This window comes from Carex rostrata, chromosome 31, assembly GCF_964058835.1.
Source record: "Carex rostrata chromosome 31, lpCarRost1.2, whole genome shotgun sequence".
NCBI lineage: Eukaryota > Viridiplantae > Streptophyta > Magnoliopsida > Poales > Cyperaceae > Carex > Carex rostrata.
The window spans coordinates 2,846,433-2,867,393 of NC_135948.1; the positions used below are offsets into that span (position 1 = coordinate 2,846,433).

The 20,961-nt window shown below is 32.4% G+C and overlaps 1 protein-coding gene and 1 pseudogene across 2 annotated transcripts; one reads left to right on the forward strand and one right to left on the reverse strand.

Annotated features, from left to right (window-relative positions):
* Positions 1-790: 790 nt before the first annotated feature.
* Positions 791-3,297, reverse strand: LOC144547358 (alcohol dehydrogenase 1-like; annotated as a pseudogene). Its single transcript, XR_013509075.1, has 10 exons — positions 3,151-3,297; positions 2,839-2,975; positions 2,646-2,692; positions 2,186-2,513; positions 1,976-2,058; positions 1,809-1,884; positions 1,663-1,724; positions 1,452-1,547; positions 1,182-1,343; positions 791-1,089 (listed from the first exon to the last, which is right to left on the reverse strand). The product of XR_013509075.1 is annotated as an alcohol dehydrogenase 1-like (transcript).
* A 6,057-nt stretch (positions 3,298-9,354) lies between these two features.
* Positions 9,355-11,339, forward strand: PSRP5 (plastid-specific 50S ribosomal protein 5). Its single transcript, XM_078295970.1, has 2 exons — positions 9,355-9,577; positions 10,828-11,339. The coding sequence occupies exons 1-2, from the start codon at positions 9,475-9,477 to the stop codon at positions 11,178-11,180; spliced, it is 456 nt and encodes a 151-aa protein (XP_078152096.1). The 5' UTR covers positions 9,355-9,474; the 3' UTR covers positions 11,181-11,339.
* The last annotated feature ends 9,622 nt before the right edge of the window (positions 11,340-20,961 follow it).

A 20,961-nucleotide genomic window follows, 5' to 3' on the forward strand; every position in this document is an offset into this window, starting at 1 on the left:
ATTTAACTTAATTATTATAATATTTAAATCTATCTTTAATACATGTAAAATGGAAATACGTTTGTTAATTTAATTATTCTAATTAATTAATAACTTATAAATTCAATTTTTGGATTAAAATTCGTACACATTATTTTATTTAATCTACTGAGTGGGGCGTTTTAATGTGTTTCGAGATCATATATTGTCCGACCGGATGTTTGTATCTGCTCAAATTATGTTATGAGACAATTATTTAGGACTTTACTAATTATCTCTCGATCTTTAAGTTTACGTTATTTTTCTAATTATTAGTTCGACCTTTTAAATAAATAAATCGTCACTTATTTAGGGCGTGTTCGGCGTGCCACTGTGCCCGCGGGAAAAAAAATTCACTCAGAGTGAATTTTTTTTTTCCACACGAATAGTGTTTTGACCATTCAAATTGGATCTAAACCCAAACCCATTCCCGTTCCCGCTTAGCAACCGAACACGCCCTTATACTTTTAATCTCGATGCACGTTTATATAAATGTTAGGCTCGAGACCCTAATTTATCCAACTCCATTTTAACTTCAACCAATTTATAATTAAGGCCTAAATAGTGCTTTTTTATTTAAACCCCCTATTTTTCTTGTAAATCAGAACTAGCCTACGACCTTTTTAAATTTATGTGCTAACCTAACTAGTGTTGGGCTTGTACAGCCCAAACAGAGAGAGAGAGAGAGAGCGTGCAATCTGTGCCCTTAATTGACTTAATTCACAAGCAGAGTCATGATTAAACTTCTGATCAAGAAATTCACATAGCATCATGCCAGAACCATATCTTATTGTAATCTCGGATTTCATTTACATATCATAACCAAACCTGAGTTATAATCAGGCGGTGAAATATATAATACAGCTTTACACACATGCGCACCAAAATAATACGAATCCACTGAATCCAACCCCATTTATTTAACGCTATTACAACATGATTTATTACTTTCTTTTAACCATCCATACGAATGATGCAACGAATGCCTTCTCCTCTGAGCATGAGGTCGAATGCCGTGTTTATCTCCGAGAATGGCACGCTGTGCGTGATGAACTTCTCCAACTCCAGCTCCTGCATAAAGTATGATCGATGTCGGAGATGTAAATTGAAAACTCAAATGGCAAGAAATCAGTTCATGAAAAGAGATGCATATTATAGCATACACCGGTCATGTATTTCTCGACAACCGAAGGAAGGTCGGTACGAGGCCGGTAGTTGCCGAAGAATGTTCCCTTCAATGTTCTCTCAGTAAGGAAATTGATCGGATGCGTCTTGAACTCAGCATCCTTGTGTGCTACACCAACCAACACTGCCACACCCCATCCCTAAAACATTGAACAGTGTTTGAACTTAGAAAGAGCTATTAACATATCTTAATTAATTATATAATTTATATAATGCTGGTATGTAGAAAGATGAATTATGAAATTTACATCATGAACAGATTCAAAAGCTTGAATCATAGCATTTACGTTTCCAGTGCACTCTACGGCCCGATCAACTCCGCCATTAGTCATCTCGGCGAGAACCTAAAATTATTGAAAGTGAAAATTAGAATTGAATTTACAATTTCCGTAATCTACTCAGCAATTTATATAATAATATGTCTGAGGATGAGAGGTTCTGTTCAAGCTAGTTGCCAACCTGCTGCACTGGTTTAGAATGGTCTTTTGGATTCACAAACTCCGTGCAACCAAATTTTCCAGCTGGAAATAGAAATAGTCGAAAATGATAAATTAAATATTAAAGGATTCTTAAATTGCATCATAACAAAATTCTGATAGGTTTACCAAGTACAAATTTGTTTGGGTTCACATCAACACCGATAATCCTTGATGCTCCTGATAGCCTGGCACCCTCTGCAGCCTAATCACATAATTAACAGATTAAATAATATTAAAATTTTAAAATTGAAACACTTCTCTAAACAATGAGGCCAAAAAAGAAAGAAATATACCGACAAACCAACAGCCCCTAAACCAAAGATTGCGATGGTCGAGCCCTTTGGTGGTTTTGCAACATTTACAGTAGCACCAAAACCTTAACACAGAAAATAAGAAGGTTTTTTTATATATTGATCAATTCTCACACTATCAATCCAATTTCCAAATTGAAAACAACATGTGGGGGACCGGATTGAGATTTAGGAGCTTAATACAATACTTACCGGTACAAAATCCACAGCTGAGGACACAGACTTTGTCGAGTGGGGCCTCAGGATTGATCTTGGCAATGCATCCGCTATGAACCACAGTATACTCACTGAAGGTGGAGGTGCCGAGAAAATGGTAGATGGGCTTACCATCGATAGAGAAGCGGGACTGTTTGTCGCCGATCATGACACCTCGATCGGTATTGATGCGCAGTAAGTCACACATATTACTTGTTTCAGACTTACAGTGTGCGCATTCCTTACATTCGCCGGTGAATACCGGGAGCACATGGTCCCCCGGCGCCAGCTCATCCACCCCCTCTCGCCTACACTCTCCACAATCCTTCCATTAAAAGGAAAATTATTAAGCTAATTAACAGGATACTTAGCAGCTAGTTAAGCAATAATTGTCATACTTTAAATGATCATTGCCAAAATTTATAACAGAGAAGAAAATCGAAGAAAAGGGCACTACCCTCCGGCTTCATGGCCTAAGATCCGAGGAAAGACACAGGTCTGACCCTGATAAAAACAAAATAATATACAGATTAATCACAAATCATTAGAACACATGCGTACACATAAACACAAATACATTTTGAAAAACCTTTATAGATCAAGAAAAATAACCTTACTTTTTTAGTAAAGATGATAAAGTTATTACTGACCTTAGCTTCCCAGAAATAGACATCGGTATGACATAAGGCAGTGAAGAGAATTTTGATGCGCACCTCCATGGCTTGTGGTGGTGCCACCTCTACCTCCTCTATTACCAGTGGCTTTCCTGCCTCCCATGCTATTGCAGCTGTTATCCAAATTATTAATATATTTTAGGATCAAGTTGTAAATTACACATTTTTTATGATTTTGCTCATACTATTAAATTTAATTGTAGTTGTGTGCTGAAGAATTAGATACTAACATCTCCAGAATCACTTAATACATTAACAAATTAAATAAAAATGATTTGAGGTGTCAACCTCTACATTTGATGACCTTTCCAGCAGTGCTTGTCATTCTAGCTAATTTCTATGTGACACTAAGATTCTAAAGAAAATTCGCACCTTCTTCAAATCTCACTCAGTGAAGGTGGGTAGTGGTGCCTTTAAGCACTAGTATATATAGCCATAAAACAGAGGGAAAAGTCATACTAGCTAGATAATACCCCATGGTTTAATTTTCAACGAGTGCTGACCATCTTCTCCCTCCTCTCAAAAAATTGTCCGATTTTTTCCAGAATTTTTTGTTACACTGACTCTGCCGACATTTTTATTTACATCCATCATTTAATATATTTTATCAGAAATAATTAAGGTTTTGAAGTTTTATTAAAAATACCTAAACTGTAGAAAATTTCTCCGACTTGGATTCTTTATTTATTTATTTATTTATTTTTTTGTCTTTTTGCACTATAAAAACTCCGTTTCTCTCTCCTCTCTCTCAAACTAACTAGAATTTCATGTTGTATCATTTTACGTTGAATATGAATTGTAGTATTTCATGTTTGTAACTTAGAGTATAGAGGAGACGGTTTCGATGAAATTGTCAAGTTCTTAAACTTGTATCTAATCAAAATAGTTCTCAACGCAAGTTATCAAATAAAAGTTCTCAAACATTCATCTAATCAAAATAGTTCTCAACATATACAAATAAAAAGTTCGTACAAACATCAAATAAAATAGTTCGCAAACCTTCATCTAATTAAATAAGTTCTCAACACATAAAAATAGTTTGCAAGTTAATTTCTACTAACCTTAAATGCATTCTAAAGAACCGACCAGTTCCCATAGATGATCTTTGTGGCTCTGCTTGCGCCTGGTTTGGTACAGTATTGGTTGTACCTGATGGCCCTACTTGCGCCTGGTTGGGTACCGTATTAGCTGTACCTGATGGTCCTGCTTGCGCCTAATTGGGTACCGTATTGTTTGTACCTGATGGCCTTGCTTGCGATGTGCATCTTCTCCCTCCAGGGCCACGTCCTGTAGTTGACCTTCTTCGCTGGGTACCAAATGGCCTTGCTTGCATCCCAACCACCGCTCCTCCTGCTATTACTTCTCTCATTGCCTCTGCAAACATCTGATTTGTATTTTCACGGAATGTACGACTTCTGGCTGTGCTTCGCCGCGACCCTTGCGAGCTACTTGTCTCTACCATAACTCGCTCATTTTCTGCTGCATTTGCTGCGTTATGAGCCTCTGCAGTGCATTTGTTAGTTAGTAAGCTATTCAAAATTGGAATGAAATATAATTTCTGATGAATGTTACATACCTCGCTGACGCCTGTCAGAAGTGGAATGGCGAGGACGGTGCCTCATTTGCCTACCTTGCTAAAGGAGCGTATGATTCATAATTTTGTTGATTATTTTTTGCAATTGAATTTTGGATTGAACTTCCAGCCCCTGACTCTCTACGGCTTTTGCGGGCAAAAACTTCGAAGCCATTATCGCAGGACCTCACAACTCGCACGATCATGCATCTCATTGCCCTTTCATCTCCCAATGTGATTTTGATATACCTTCCATTTTGAATTATTCGGCTTATTATTTCTAAGTCTCAATGATTCCTATTGTAACCGTTCGCTTCGTAAATAAGTGATTTCAACTCCTCAAATGAGTAATCTTCCTCAATAAAATATTTATTGTATGATTATTTGAATTAACGAACCCCATACCAGTCAGTTATGAGTTTTCCTTCAAAATGTACTGAAATGGCAATAGACATGGTCAATAAACTACATTCGTAAATAATAAATATTTTGTCAGTTTACTGATTTCAGTTCTAACAGTTGCAGGAAAAAAAAATTTAAAAATACCCAAAAATCGTCTTAGAAATCGCTTTCTCCTTCTCTCTTTCTCTTCCTTTCTTTCTTCGAATGTTGAGTTCTGCTGAGTTTGTGAGGGAGGAGAGAGAAACGGATTTTTTTATAGTGTAAAAAATCAAAAAAAGAAAACCAAGTCGCAGAAAATTTCTGCAGTTTGGATATTTTCAATAAAACTTCAAAACTTTGGTTATTTCTGATCAATATATTAAATAATGGATATAAATAAAAATGTCGGCTGACTCTGTGAACCAAGATCTAGAATCTTAGGATATGCTGTAAACGGTTTCATAAAGCTTTCGTGTTGAAACTCTAAAACAGTTGTTTTTTTTACTCGCAATATCATCAATACAGAGTTTAATTTCAAAGACCGGGAAAAAGGATGATGTTTTTCTTCTGAGCCCCTGAAATTTATTTTATTAATTAAAACTAAGGGAAAATATTTTTTCTTTTGTACAATCATTCATGTGCAATTTTATTTGACACTTTTATTATTGCTCACCTCATCTTTCTGCGTACGTCCAATATTCAATATATTTTATAGCCTTCATTATATGTTTTATTTTTCACTTTGGTCTATATAGGTATACATGTGTCCTTATGCATTTATATTAGTTCAATAATGTGAACAATATAGTTTAACCAAGTTATGATTGCGTTTTAACATTACTCAAGTAACAATATGAAATAAGGTAACCATAATTTTTATTATAAAGAGATAAATGAAACTATTTCTTTCATGAAAACAATATAGTACAAGGAAAAAAAAATCTGTGCTCTTTATTTTCTATAATAAAATTTTAAATTGACAAATGTGAAATATTAAGTTTTACTCTAAAATATTATATTTTTAGGTTTGTAGAATCTTAAGTTGCTACTTTCGCATTAATCAAATAATATGAAAAATTAAGTGTAATGGTTATTTTTCATTTTAATAAAAACAAGGCAATCTTTTTTAGTGTTTCATACTAACAACATAATACAGAAAAAATACGTTTTTTTTTAAATTAGTGACTTTAAATATCAACTAATAATTTCATGGATAAAAAATATATTTACAATGGGTCAAATGACCGTACTACCTAAATTTACTCTTTTGTTATCATAAAATCTAATTTAGTATTCTAATCCTCATCTCGCTCCATGACCAGATCCGTTTCTTCGACAGCCGCTGTACTCCAACGGCAACCGGATCTACTTACCGCTGCGCTCCAATCGAGAAAAAAATACGTTACTTTTACTTTATCGAAAGCAAATTGTGTGTACTTATCTTTAATTAAGATTGACAAAAAAAGTTTAAACAAAACTAGCTTGTAAAATAATAAATCTTAGTCGCTTCCAAGTATTAAAAAAAAAAAAATCTTTATGCTGTACAATGCTCCTTTTTCTTAATTGGACTTCTCAATTATAAGACTATATTATAAATATTTTACATTCCGGCGTAAAAAAACAAGTATTGCTGGATGATAAATAGAAAAAAATAATGTCGAAGTAGCGAGAGGATCTGGTTCTTGTTTTAGTACAAAAGATTAAAAATAAGTTTGTACTTTCAATTCATTTGAATAGTGATTTTAGGCGTCACTTTTTCGGTGGAATCGGATGTATAACGGTCCTAACGGACCAAAAACTGATTCGATAATCAATGAACCTATGGCCGTTTGATTTTTCTAAATTAATTATGATCAGGTTCAAATGCCTATAGTTCTTTCATTCACATGTGTTTTATATTTTTATCTTCATTTTTAAAGTTTAAATAGTCAAGAACTAATTTTTAGTCTAATAATAAATACACATAACTTCTAATTTGAGAGGTCATAAATTAAAAATTCAGATAAAAAAATCCTTTATTGTAATAAAATTTAGAGGCTTGACCTCTATCTTTTCTTAAAAAATAAAAATAATTCAGACAGTCGATTCAAAAATAGGAGAGCTTTGCCTAAATTAAAGAATATTATGATAGAAATATCCGATTAAATAAATACAGATAGTCCAATAAAAACTTAATTGTATTTAATATTATTTTAATACTTCTAATTTAGGATGGACCATTACCAATCACTATTAGAGTTTATCATCTGTATATAGAGAAAATTTTTGTACTATCAGAATATTCATCAACTCTAAGAATAGTCATGTAATCATATCCACAAGAAGCCTCTGCCAAGGTTTCTAAATAAAAAAAAATCATATCCACAAGAAGAACATGTAATAATAGAGAAATTAATGAGTCCATTTGCACCAAGTGATCAGGCCACTCAAATAAAGCCCACAGTAAATACTCTGCTAATAATTGGTGGATTTTGGAGACTACTTGCAATGCATTGCCATCAAACTGAGTAGGCCACGAAAACGATAAGAAAGACCGAGTGTCGATTTGTCAGATTCCATTTTTTTTGTGCTCCTATTGTGTGTGCTATTTCATATTTTGCTTTTTATTATGCTCTCACGAGTCACGTCCGTCCCCAACGGTATCCTATTTTTACTTGATAATTATTTATTTTATTTATATTATTATTTTGTATAAATCGTAGGACTTACTATCCATCTTTATCTCAAAAGTGAAAAAGAAATCACATGATTCATCCAGCAAACACATCCTCATAGTATTATTTTGTTTTCTTATTTTTGTAAAGATGCTATTGTGAGTAAATTTAAGAGCAATACAATAAAATACCCGATTGGTACGTTCTAATATTATTTCAAACTTAATTATAAAATATTTGTATGAATTAAAGCTTAGTATTGAGAAGCTCGATAATTTTCTTGATCCAATATCCAACTAATAGTAAGTACTGGAGTTCTCCATTTCTCCCAAGACTTGAGACAACAAATCAAGCTTGATTCTTCTCATTGAATACTGAGAATAACAGGTTCTGTTTACAGGAATTAAATCTGTTTCAGGGACCTGAAATTTCAAATCGAACAATCTAATTTTTTTTCCTACACGAATCTCAAAACAGACAATTTTTATGCACAAATCTCGAAACATATAGATGGTTGAATTTAGAATTTCAGGAACCCTGAAATCCCCGAGAATTCCAGCAGATTTGTTTCCCTGTTTACATTGTTTTATTTACAGCTCATTATTCTGTTTTAACATTTAATAGGCATGTAATCTTCCTCTTCAAATTAATACAAAAACATATTATAAACCAATTCAAAATACAAGATCTATTTACCAACTCATTTTAATATAAATAACGCTCTGAAATAATAAACATGAGAAATACATTCATTTGTGAGAAAAGAGATGAACAAATATGATTTTGGTTTGAAATTGATTGATAAAAAATTATCCATTATTTTGCATAATTTATAAAAAAAATTGTCGCTTTAGCTTTTATAACATATATAACGAGAAAGCGATTTTATATCTTGTCGGAAATCTCTATATTGTGGAATTGACGAGAGGATAAACATGTCTCTCATCACTTCACAATGAATTCTCGCTAAATTATTTTCCATTGCGCGTCGCTCAAAAGCTATAGCCTCTTTTGGATCAAAATTAAAGGCAGCATCTATGTGTAAATGAAGCATTATAAATCTATAGGCCAGTGACTAGCACCACACAGCACCCATACCTTGCTGCTCTGGAGAATCCAAACTCTGTAAATAAGTCGTTTTCTAAGAACATGTCGCTGGAGATGAAATATACTTCCAATCTTTTGATGGACAAGTTATTAAAATTTCAAAGGGGAGGCTGCATATAGTCTCTATTAATCATTAATCACCTCCTGTCAATTTACTTTTACTTTTCATTTCCTGTTAATCAATAATTTGTTCCTATTGGGAAATTTCCTTCTGCAGTGCTTGTGAAAATTATTACGAATTTCTGCTTTATTCGGAGAAAATTTCTTCTTGGCTTGACTTGGGAGAACATCTTTAGTCAGGTGTAGAGACATTTCTTAATTAACTACAAAATATTATTTGATTTCTAACTGTATTTATAATTCGTGTGCAAACTTCTCACATGGTATTTGTGCTTCATTCAGAGTTGTATCTGTTATTATTCTAAAATTCTTTTTTTTTTTTTTTTTGAATGAATCCGGGCAGAGGCTGCTAGGTGTTATTATTATTGTAAAATTCAATTGCATGATTGTATCATTTCGTTTGGACCATCCAATCTAAAATTGATGAATTTTCTACGACGTTAGTGTAAATTTGTTTTAGAAGGTTAGAATTGAAAAGGAAAAAAACAGGTCATTGCCAATTGTCAATTAGTTTAGTCGGATTCATTAACTAGAAGTAGATAAAAACATGATATTACATAAGTATTTCGGCCCGAATAGAACCCAATAGACCGGCCCAGTTATTCCGGCCCATTGTTTTTATCCCTTTGAAGCCGCACCAGCGAAGGTTGAGCCTCAGCCACTGGCGCTGTTACACAAAAGGAGCGGGATAAGGTTGAGGCTTATCTCCAGACCAAACTACTAACTATTTGGTTTTTGACGCATGGAAGAGTGACAAGAGAGAGAAGTACACCACCAATGGCGCTCCTCCTTCCTTCTTCCCTCGCTCTCATTCCTTCCTCTTCCCATTCCTTGGTTTCTCCTACTCACCGATGCTTCCCCATTGCCTCCCCCAATATCGGTATGTGTTTTCTCACTCAATTCTCTGATGCATGGATTTCCGCAAGTACTTCTGTTACGTCATACATTGATTGATTAGAAAGATAATTGGGACTCTGTGTTTAGAAGATAATTTGGGACTCTGTGTTGATTAGCTTAGGTTGCAATTGTTGTTTGATTGGTATGAATTTACAGCTTGCGTTCATTCAGGCATTTTGACGAGCACGTGGTAAGCTATATTAGGCTTACTTGATAGGAGGAGGTAATTGAGATTTTAGTAATGATAGTGGATAGAAATACTCTTAAGTCATTTAACCCCGAAGCTTGCTTCTTTTTTAATTGAAGGCTTATTTTGTACCAAGACATTTGTTGTTTGTTACATGTAAAAGATTGATTTCTCCTCCAATTCAATCTGCACAACTGGGTTAGTACCATAAAAAATTCAATTGCGCATTTTCTGAATCCCTTACAATTAATCAAATATATATTCACAAGTAATGAGGTGAAGGCTCAGGTTAAATTTCTAGAAAGATAGAAATTGCTTACCTGCAGAATATTAATGCACTTTGAACAAAATTTCCCTTGAACAATTTCTCTCCTATTCCATCAATTCTACATACAATTCACACAACCAATCACATTGCTTAATTAAAGCGAGATTCTCTTTAACTTCGTAAGTCCCCTTTTCTCCTTCCTCAAGCCACCATTTAGTAGGTAAATCTTGTATTTTTTATTCCACACATACTTAAACATTTGCCCAAGTAGACCGGTTTACTATACATATACATGGTCACCTTATTCCTACTTAATTATTTAGTCAAAGCATGCTTTGATTTTTTATAAGGCTTATTTTGTCCAAAGTATTAATAATGAATTTCCTATTAACTTGAAATTTCCTAAACTTAATCTTCATAGATGGTTTGAGAAATTCACCTGCTCTATTTTCAGATTCTTACATTTAAGTTTATGCACCCTAGGTAGTCACAAAGCTAGAGGTACTGTTTTGAATTACTTAGAATCAGACATGGGTGCGCCATGAATGGCCATTAAATCTATGAAACTCAATTTCCATTTAAGAAATTCTATGATATGCCATAAAATCTAGACATAACGGATTACCATTCTTTAAACTAAGATCCTTTTTAACCCATGAATTGCTTCTTTCTTTGCCATTCTTGAGATTTACTAGTTGCAACCAATTCTGCCTAGAATGAAGAACTGAGCATTTGCCTGAGTATTTTATCCATTTACATATTCATTCAAATTCTCCAGCTATAAGGCTACCATGGAAGAGCCTCAGCAACTCGGTTCTTCCATTCCAAAAGAAGATGCAGATTCTCACCAGAGCTTCTTCAGAAGCTTCCGGAGAGGAATCCGCTCTCCCCCTGCCTGAAAAGATAGAAGAATCAGTCTCAGTTGAAAACCTCCCACTCCAGTCAAAACAGCAGCAGAAGTATGAATTGGCGAAGAAACTAAAAACAAATCGTATTTTGAGGAGGAGGAAGGCGCGGCTATGGAGGAAGAGGCTGCTGAGGAAGAGGGGGAAGTGGACGATTGCTAAAATGAAGAAGTGGGGAGAGAAAACCAAAGCCAAGAAGAAGAAGGGCAAGAAGAGAAAGTACTAAAGTTTGCTTTCTGAATAATTTTTATTTTCCAAACCAGGTCTGAGGTTTTTCTGCTTTTCTTTTCCTATTTTCGGAGATGTTGTTTTGAATTGATTGTTTGATGTACTCTCTCGCTTTGATACATTGGAAAATAGGAAATTTATCAATTTCTCCTGTGCAGTGCTACGGTGCCACCTTTTCCATTGTCAACACTTATATTTGGTGCATAATAAAATATTCTGAAATAAATCTTTTTTTTTTAAATCACTGCCAAGTGTTCTGAAATAAATCTAACAAGGAAATAACTGTACCATACCCTTTTTTTTTTTAGTTGTTATTTTGTGGAGTTTTCGTGGTAAGCATGCTGTACCGAAATAAACCATTGTTAGCCAAAACCAAAGTATTCCATTTAACAGAAATTTAAATTAGACTAACTGAACCATTTTTTTTTTATTGGTAAACTGAAGCTACTCAGTTAACTGAATAAGTTGTATAAGCGCCTGAGACATTTGTCTGTTTCTGTCCACTAGCAGCCTAAAATCTCAATTTGCTAAATAATACTTTTGGTGAATTGTTCATTTGGTCCATGCGCAGTGAAATGTTGATTACGAGTATCTAGTTTAATATCTCATTTAGGTTGGCTACTCTACTTATTATAGAGGGCATATGTTTACAAGTTATTTTTGTGTTTTCAAAATTCAAATAGTCGTTCTGAAGCACTCAACATATTCTCCATATTAAAATGTACTTGGAGACCAAATTTTACAATTTTTTGGGAATTTTTTTACTATTTTTTTAGAACTTTTGAAATTCACTATTTTTCATTTTTTTTTTTATCATATTGAAACACTGTTTTGAAAAATTACTAAAAAAATTCCAAAAAATTGTAAAATTTGGTTTCCAACCATATTAAATATGGAGAATAAATTGAGCACTTCATATTAACTATTTGAATTTTAAAAATATAAAAATAACTTATAAGTATATACCCTTATATACTAAGTCAAGTAGCCAACCTCCAATATATTTATGGGAACGAGTTATCTATTTTGGTTATAACTTATAATAGTTGGTATATTTAAAGAACACATTTTTCTTTATTTTTTAGTAGATGAATGGGAATGTGGTTTTAATTTTGTGTAAATTTTCTTATTTTTGATGCATTAGTGGAGAAGCCAAAATGACATGGCAAACTTGTACATGGTGGCACAAAATATCATTCTACCTGTCTGTATTAGACGCACGCAGTTTTTAAGATTCGTGCCAAAACAAAATAAATGGTCCAGATCTTATTTCACCAGGTCAGGTACCTGACTGGATCTGAATTCTCATTTTCTTGGGTTTAATTCTTTATTTATTCATAGAATGAAAAATGTAGGGATTTCTTCTGTAAATCTTGGGGAGTAGCTTTTAAAAAAAATATGGAAATGAAGGTTTTCTTTTTGCAATTATGTTAAATATAAAAATATTATTTAGTGTAAAACCTCCAGAATTTTGTTATAATGTTGTTTGACTTTGCCAGACAAATTACCGATTTTTTTAATGCCCTAAAAAAATGTCCTCTGATTTTAAATTTTTCGAAAAATGTCCAACCGCGAGTGGGCTGTTTCCTCTTTTCTTTTTACTAAAATTGAAGTAATTGAGTAGTGAAATTGTTCAATCAATTAATTTTTTTTAATGATTAATATCAAATTGATGATATAAAATCCTGACTGACAAAACAAATAAATATTGTATTAGTTCAATTAAAAAAATGAGAAACATCCTTCTTTCGGACTGATGTATAGCTTGTGCTTTTGGCACAAACACTTAAAAATTTATCAACCAGTTCACGTTTATCTCATAGGTTTTTACAAAACCATCAATGATTCTGAAAAATACTTAGATCAACGAACTTCGGATTCTTAAAAGAAATCAAGCAAGGTTTTAAATAGCGATTATCGCGTCATAGCGGAAAGGCTAAAAAAAGCTATTGCAAATAACGTAGCTATAGCAAAAGCTATCCTACATAGCTTTTGTGTTTAAAAAATTATATTTTATATTTCTACTAATTATCAGCATTATCTAAAGTCTCATAGAATAATAAGCAATGCAAAATTGATTAAGGAATTAGAATATTCATATTGAACTAGTATAAAGTCCAAATTGCTATTCAAAATATCCGTAATAATATCGTAGACTATCTTTCTTTTTTCCATTCAAAATAACCTAAGCATCATAGCATAAACTATATTTTTTTTTCTATTAAAAAAAACATAGGCATCATGCAATAAATTATCTATCTCTTTTTATTTAAAAGCAAAATCAATCTAGAGCTTGAAAAAATTGATCTTTAAAATTAATTTTCAGTTTGGATTTTTATACTATGTAGCATAGCGTGTGCTCTAGCATGTAGCGTGTAGCACAGATAGTGGACCGCTATTACTGTTATAGTGGTCGTAGTTGAAATAGTACACTTTTATCCCATAGCATAGCGTTTGAGGTCCGAAAACGTTGTAGCACCGCTATTGCGTCACTATAGCGTGCTATTTAGAACACTAGATAAAAGAAAAATAATATTTTTCCATGTTATCGATCTGTGTCTTCCTGTTATAATACATCTCTATCTATTTTTGGTAATTTATTTTTCTCATTTCTAAAGCACATGTAGTTGTACATGTATTTATCTAATGTATCTATCGTAAGGAGGCAAGGTTAGGGCTAGAGTGGAAAAAATGGTAGGGCAGAGCCGGCTCCATCACAGAACGGTACGGCACGTGTGTCAGTTACGTGCCGCGACTCACGTGTCCTGTGCCGTGACCATTTGCGTGCCGTGATTATATTTTGAAACTTTGGCACTGCATGGCACGTCCCGTGAAAAATCTAGTCACGGCACGACACGTAGTCATGCGAGTCACTTGTAATTAGAACCATTAGATATTGATTAAATGGTCACGCAAGGCACGTTTGGGCACGGCGTGACCATTCGCATGCCGTGACCACCCCTTGATATTTTAGTCATGACACGGTACGTGAAAAATTAGCTTGGTCACAGCACGGCACAATACGAGACCAAAGTCACGACGTATTAGTCACAGTGCGGCATGACACAACATATTTTTTTCCACTCTAGTTAGGGCAAGTGATAATGTAAGAGAGATGATATTTTCAATGAGAAGACGAAAAATAACGATAAAACTTTAAACGGACATAAAAATGGCGTTTGAGTGTCCGATTTTAGCAAATGATCACTTTTTGGAAAGTTTGCAAGAAGATGCATGCATTGGTGACCACTATACCGTTTTCCAAAATTCAGAATTACAAAAAAAAGAAAAGAAAAAGGGAAGAGTCTCAAAACTTGAGTTGAAGTTTTCGATTACATTTTTCATGTCTAATTTTCTTTTTTCTTTTGTCATTTACCACACTTCTTCTTAGACATTGTTCTTTGATATTCAAATCTAAAATATGCTATAAAAAAAAAGGCAATTAATGAGATTCATTTTAATGTTTTATTAAAAATTTAGTTTACTTTTTTTATTTTGAAATTTTTTAAAAAGAAGAAGAAGAGAGAACTGCCCCATGTGAGAGCGGTGAGGGCAGTTTCTAAATTTTCAGAAAATCGAGGACATATTTGTTATTTTTTTTAATTGAGGGCATTAAAGTAAAAATCGGAAGAAATTAGATGCTACCTAAATTATGGCAATTATTATAGGCTATGCATAGCATTATTTGGGGGTGATGATATTAAAACAACTTAATTTTATATTAACACAACATCATCAAAATATTGTACTATATAGACAATTTTATCCTTCATTAAGTGTTTCCTTTAAAAACCAATTCTCTCTCATATATTAGCACATAATTGTTTTTTCTTAAAAATTATGTTTTATAAAGTATGTTACTTCATAAAAAATATGTTTTTTTTTATCATATATTATTTTAAAATATGTTCCTTAAAAGTTACAATAAAATATGTTTATAAACTTTATGTTATCGTATAATAAGTATTCATTAGAGGTGCTACTTTTACCCGATTACCCGGATCCGATTTGGAACCAAATCGGATCCGACCTGGAACCGACCCGGATCCGATTAATTTGGATAGGGTATGGTTTAAAAAATATAACCGATTAAATTATGGGTATGGTTACAAAATTAATAATTTAATATCCGACCTGGATCCGAACCGGAACCGATATAGTGAATTGATTTTATTATATTATTAAAATTTATCAACATTGTATATATCGATTTATTTTATACAACTTCACAAAAAAATATTTAACAATCTACTATAAAAAAAATTGTCTATTAACATTTTATCTTCTTTTTTTATGCAATAACACTAAGAAAACAACATTATTATTTATATAAAAAAACATATTGAATGCAAATTATCATGAATAATTTGACATTCAACTTATAATTAAAATAATAAATTAAAAGTACAACAAAAGACTACAAACTAACAAATTTATTTGGTCCCAATCCGCAAATTGTTAGCATACATAGCCTTTAGCACCATATAATTAAATAATGAACAACAAGAAGTACATCATCACAATTTTCAAACTTCAAATTAAGAAGTTGATTGCTTTCATTTGCATAATTCAAAAATTGATTTTCAAGGTTTTCTTCTGATAAGTTAGGGGATTGATAGATCTATTCAATTAACAAATATAAATTAATTACAAAACATCAATAAAAAAATTGCTAACAATTTTAATTAAAATAGACTAATAAATTATAAGTATCAAAATAAAGAAGAAAAAAATTTAAAATTTTTTAAAAAATATTTGAGTTGGAATATATCATATATTAAAGCAAGTGTATCTTAATATAAAAAAAAATTTACAAAAAAAGTTAAATATGTACCATGAGTGATGAGTCATCTTGAATCTAATTTATGTCAGATTTCAAGTGCTATTTTGAAAGAAAAAAAATAAACCTATAGTAATCATGATTCCATCAGTGCCTTTTTAAGTCTGGGAGTTTATTGATTTAATATATGAGGAGGGATCGGATGACACCCTTTTTTGGTGATATCGGATGATACCGTGCATTTTCAAAGTCCAAATAGTCGATTCAAACCGTTCAACTTGATGGATATGTTAAAATGTGTTTGCAGATCAAATTTTATATTTTTATGAATTTTTTTACTATTTATTAAGATGAGTACAAAAATTCAACGGTCTGAATATAGCGATTTTGTTAAATACTTAATAAATAGTAAACAAATTCCAAAAAATGTAAAATTTGATCTGCAAGCACATTTTAACATATCCATTATGTTGAATGGTTTGGATCGACTGTTTGGACTTTGAAAAACTTTGAAAATGCACGATGTTATCCGATGCCACAAAAAAGGGGTGTCATCCGATCCCTCCTCTTAATATATTTATTTGAGAAGTATATTGTCTGTTTAAATTATAGGATCTAAAACCATGTATGCCTTAGACGGAAAATCCCGTGTGCTAATAACTCAAAAAAGGACCAATTCTCAAATTATTTGTACTATTGATGTGGCAATAATAACTGTAATAAAATAATGCATGAAGGGACCAAGCTGGACAATTAAGACAGTGATTATCACCGCATATGTTTGGCACCTTTTTTTGTAGAGACAAATAGACAATCACAACTAATTACACTAGTGCAAAATCTTATTTGCTAATTGCTAGAGACAAAGGAATGATTCATGTCTCCTTATTAACTTTTCTCATCTTCCCAATAAAACTATCTCACTTAATCACATCAGATATATATATATATATATATATATATATGAGGAGGGATCCACTTACAACAACTTGAGAGTTACAACATCTTACAACATCGTTTTTTTTTCATTTTGAAAGTCCAAATCGTCGATCCAAACCATTAGATATTCAATCTATATTAAAACGTGCTTGGAGACAATATTTTACATTTTTTGGAATTTTTTTGCTATTTATTAAGATGGGTACAAAATCGCAGTATTTATTAAAATTCTGCACCATTAAAAAACAGCGATTTTGTACCCATCTTAATAAATAGCAAAAAATTTTCAAAAAATGTAAAATTTGGTCTCCAAGCACATTTTAATATAGATTGAATATCTAACGGTTTGGATCGACGATTTGGACTTTGAAATTGAAAAAAAACGATGTTGTAAGATGTTGTAACTTTCAAGTTGTTGTAAGTGGATCCCTCCTCTATATATATATAGAGTTAGGCTGGGGTGCTATGGATAGCATAGTGGCCTCTATGCTACGGCTCAATATTTGAGTTTTCAAAATCCAAACGGTCGATCCGAACCGTTCATCTTATTCTCCATATTAATATCTGCTTGGAGACCAAATTTTACATTTTTATGAATTTTTTTACTATTTATTAAGTATTTTACAAAATTGTTGATCCAACGGTTGCTGCACAAAACAGTAAAACCGTTGGATTAGCGATTTTCAAAGTGGCTTAATAAATAGTAAAAAAATTCAGAAAATTATAAAATTTGGTCTCCAAGCAGATATTAATATGGAGAATAAGATGAACGGTTCGGATCGACCGTTTGGATTTTGAAAACTCAAATATTGAGCCGTAGCATAGAGACCACTATGCTATCCATAGCACCCCAGCCTAACTCTATATATATATATAGGATTTGGCTAATATGCTATGGGTAGCTAAGAGGCCTCCCATGCTACGGCTCAATATTCGATTTTTCAAAATCCTAACGGTCGATCCGAACCGTTCATCTTGTTCTCCATATTAATATGTATTTGGAGACCAAATTTTACATTTTTTGGAAATTTTTTACTATTTTTTTAGATTTATTGAATATCGCTGTTTTTTATGGTCCAGATTTGTCTGAAAAACAGCGATTTTCAATAAATCTAAAAAAATAGTAAAAAATTTCCAAAAAATGTAAAATTTGGTCTCCAAACACATATTAATATGGATAACAAGATGAACGGTTCGGATCGACCGTTAGAATTTTGAAAAGTCGAATATTGAGCCGTAGCACGGGAGGCCTCTTAGCTACCCATAGCACCGTAGCCAAGTCCTATATATATATATATATAGAGTAAGACTTGGGTGCTATGGATAGCATAGAGGGCTACGGTGCTACGGCTCAATATTTGAGTTTTTAAAATTCTAATGGTCGATCCGAACCGTTCAACTTGTTCTCCATATTAATATGTGTTTGGAGACCAAATTTTACATTTTTTGGAAATTTTTTACTCTAAAAAATTCTGCACCATTCAGATATTTGATTTTCTACCTATCTTAAAAAATAGTAAAAAAATTTCAAAAAATGTAAAATTTGGTCTCCAAACACATATTAATATAGAGAACAAGATGAACGGTTCGGATTGACCATTAGGATTTTGAAAACTCAAATATTGAGCTGTAGCACTGTAGCCCTCTATACTATCCATAGCACCTAAGCCTTACTCTCTCTCTATATATATATATCTAGGGGTAGGGTTCAATAACCCCAACCTAACCCATCAATTAAATTTGTATTTGTCTTTCTCTTTACATTATAATATCTATCTCGAGGGATAATTGTGAGAAGATGTTATTGAAGTCAAAGACAAAACGGCAGATGGGCCTTTATTGGGTCTCGGATCCACCTTCCGTTTGGATCTAGAATCAATTTGCTGTTATTACTAACCAATCCACTGTCCGTGGTGCTCGCTGGGGAAACATTTTGTATCACTTGCCAAATGGCTTTCAACTTTTTTAGTTCACATTGACACTATCTTGAGATAAAGAAAAAGCTGATGATACCGATATAAAAAAACTTCTAACTCAGCTTTAATTTACCTTTCCCCACCTGACAATAAAAATGAATTTTCAAATTCCTCGACTTCATTTATGCTCAAAAGTCAAAACAACGTAAAATTCAAACTCGCTAGATTCACACTATTCAAACAAGAATTTTCCACAATTAGAATATTTCGTAGTATTATTTTACACGGAAGAAAAAAGTCGTTACGCTGCACGAGAAAAAAAATACCAACCCAATTTAATTGTTTAGAAAAATCATCTCAGAATATTCAAAGAGGCGGTGGAACTAATCATACGAACATAAATATGTATATATATATTCAATTTCTCCATGCTTTTGAATTTTTTATGCTAACATCTCATTAGCGCTCATTTTGCCTCCGGGCCTTGCTTGTATATCTCAAATTCTATTTATGATAACTTGCTTGATCGTATATATCCAACATAACTTTTTATGTAATCATTAAGCGAAATAATATATTTATTCAGTTTCCGAGTACTTGTGAGGGATTCAATGCTTGCATGAGCTGCATCACCATCACCCCCAAATGAAAACGACACTAGCTATCAAGGAAAATAAGGAGATCTGAAATTAACAAATAATTAAATTAGAGTGGACATATATATATATATATATATATTACTACAAAAAATTTAAATATTGTAATTGACTTAGTGGTACTGTAGACTCACAAATGAGAGACACATATGCAGAAATTAATGGGATATTTTTTTTATAATTATTGACGGTAGACGGTACCAAAACCGTACCACACATGCAAGTTGTATTTTAGCCTTTAATTCGCAGCAGTTGAACCATTTTTTGTTGTTAGGTTTATAATATTATTAGAGTCAGTTATAATATATATTTCATTCATTTTATAAAGCATATAAAGTAGAATGGTCGACCCATTATTCTTCATTAAATATATATTATTGTTAATTTTCATGATATGGTATATTATTTTCTAACAAACATTTTTTTTATTCAGACATATGGCATCTTTCGCAACGAACTGACAATTTTGTAATATGTAGTCAGACACTAGTTGCTAACAAAATGCTAAAATTTAGGAGATCGCTATTAGATTAAGTAATGGCGATGCTACAACTTCACCTACTCCCCTTCCCAAAAAAAAAAAAAAATTAATTAAATCTGTAGGCACTTAGAACGTATATAATTCATCACATGAGCGTCAGAAAAATTAATTAAAACAAAATCAGAACCTATATTTGACCAGCATATATTACTAGCTAGTACATGCATTCATGGGAAAATTTTGAGTTATAGTTATGAATGCACGAGAAGTAAGCTAGCTTGGTAGGTTGGAAGTGTGACCTACATGAAATAGCTAGCTAAACTCCTATTAATTGCATGTACCCTATATCTGTTCTATTAAAAAAAATCTTATAATTAATTTATGTATAATGTATAGTAAGGAAATTTAATTTATTTGGGATTTTTCTGTTACTTATTTATGTTATTTAATGTATTTATTTTTGAGTTAAATGTGTAGAAATACTTCTCAATCAGTGACAATCCAAAACAGTAGCATTTAAAATGTACATGTATATAGTTGCGTACATTTATAAAAACAGTACGTAGCCAATTCGAAGAAACTCGGGAGCATGCTAATTTAATGTAAAATAAATTTATTTGGAAACAGCGCACACGGCTATTGCAAGACCCAATAATAATTTGTTTATTAATTTAATGTAGAAAGACAGAATACATGCATCACAGTTCATTCTTTTGGGGACCAAAAAGAGACGCCACATTAACCTGCTACGTACTCTCTTTTACTTATTCATTGATTAATTTATACCTTTTTTTACGGTCTCTGCTTTATTTATTTTAGCCTCCACTTTAGATTGGATACCCTTGCTTTTCTCCTTTTCTATATACCTTTAATTTAGCCTTTACCCTTCTTTATATACACAGTTATACCCCCCACCCCACCATTATTCTCTCTCTTCTCTCTCTCCTATATCTATACTATAAGAGTCATTCCTTCCTCCTCTCAAGAAGAGAGAAGAGAAACAACCA

What these genes read in the sequence shown, in the direction of transcription:
- PSRP5 (XM_078295970.1), top strand. Translation starts at nt 9,475, where the DNA reads ATGGCGCTCCTCCTTCCTTCTTCCCTCGCTCTCATTCCTTCCTCTTCC. An exon ending in CATTGCCTCCCCCAATATCG is followed by an intron (nt 9,578 to 10,827) that starts GTATGTGTTTTC and finishes CAAATTCTCCAG; the next exon opens with CTATAAGGCTACCATGGAAG.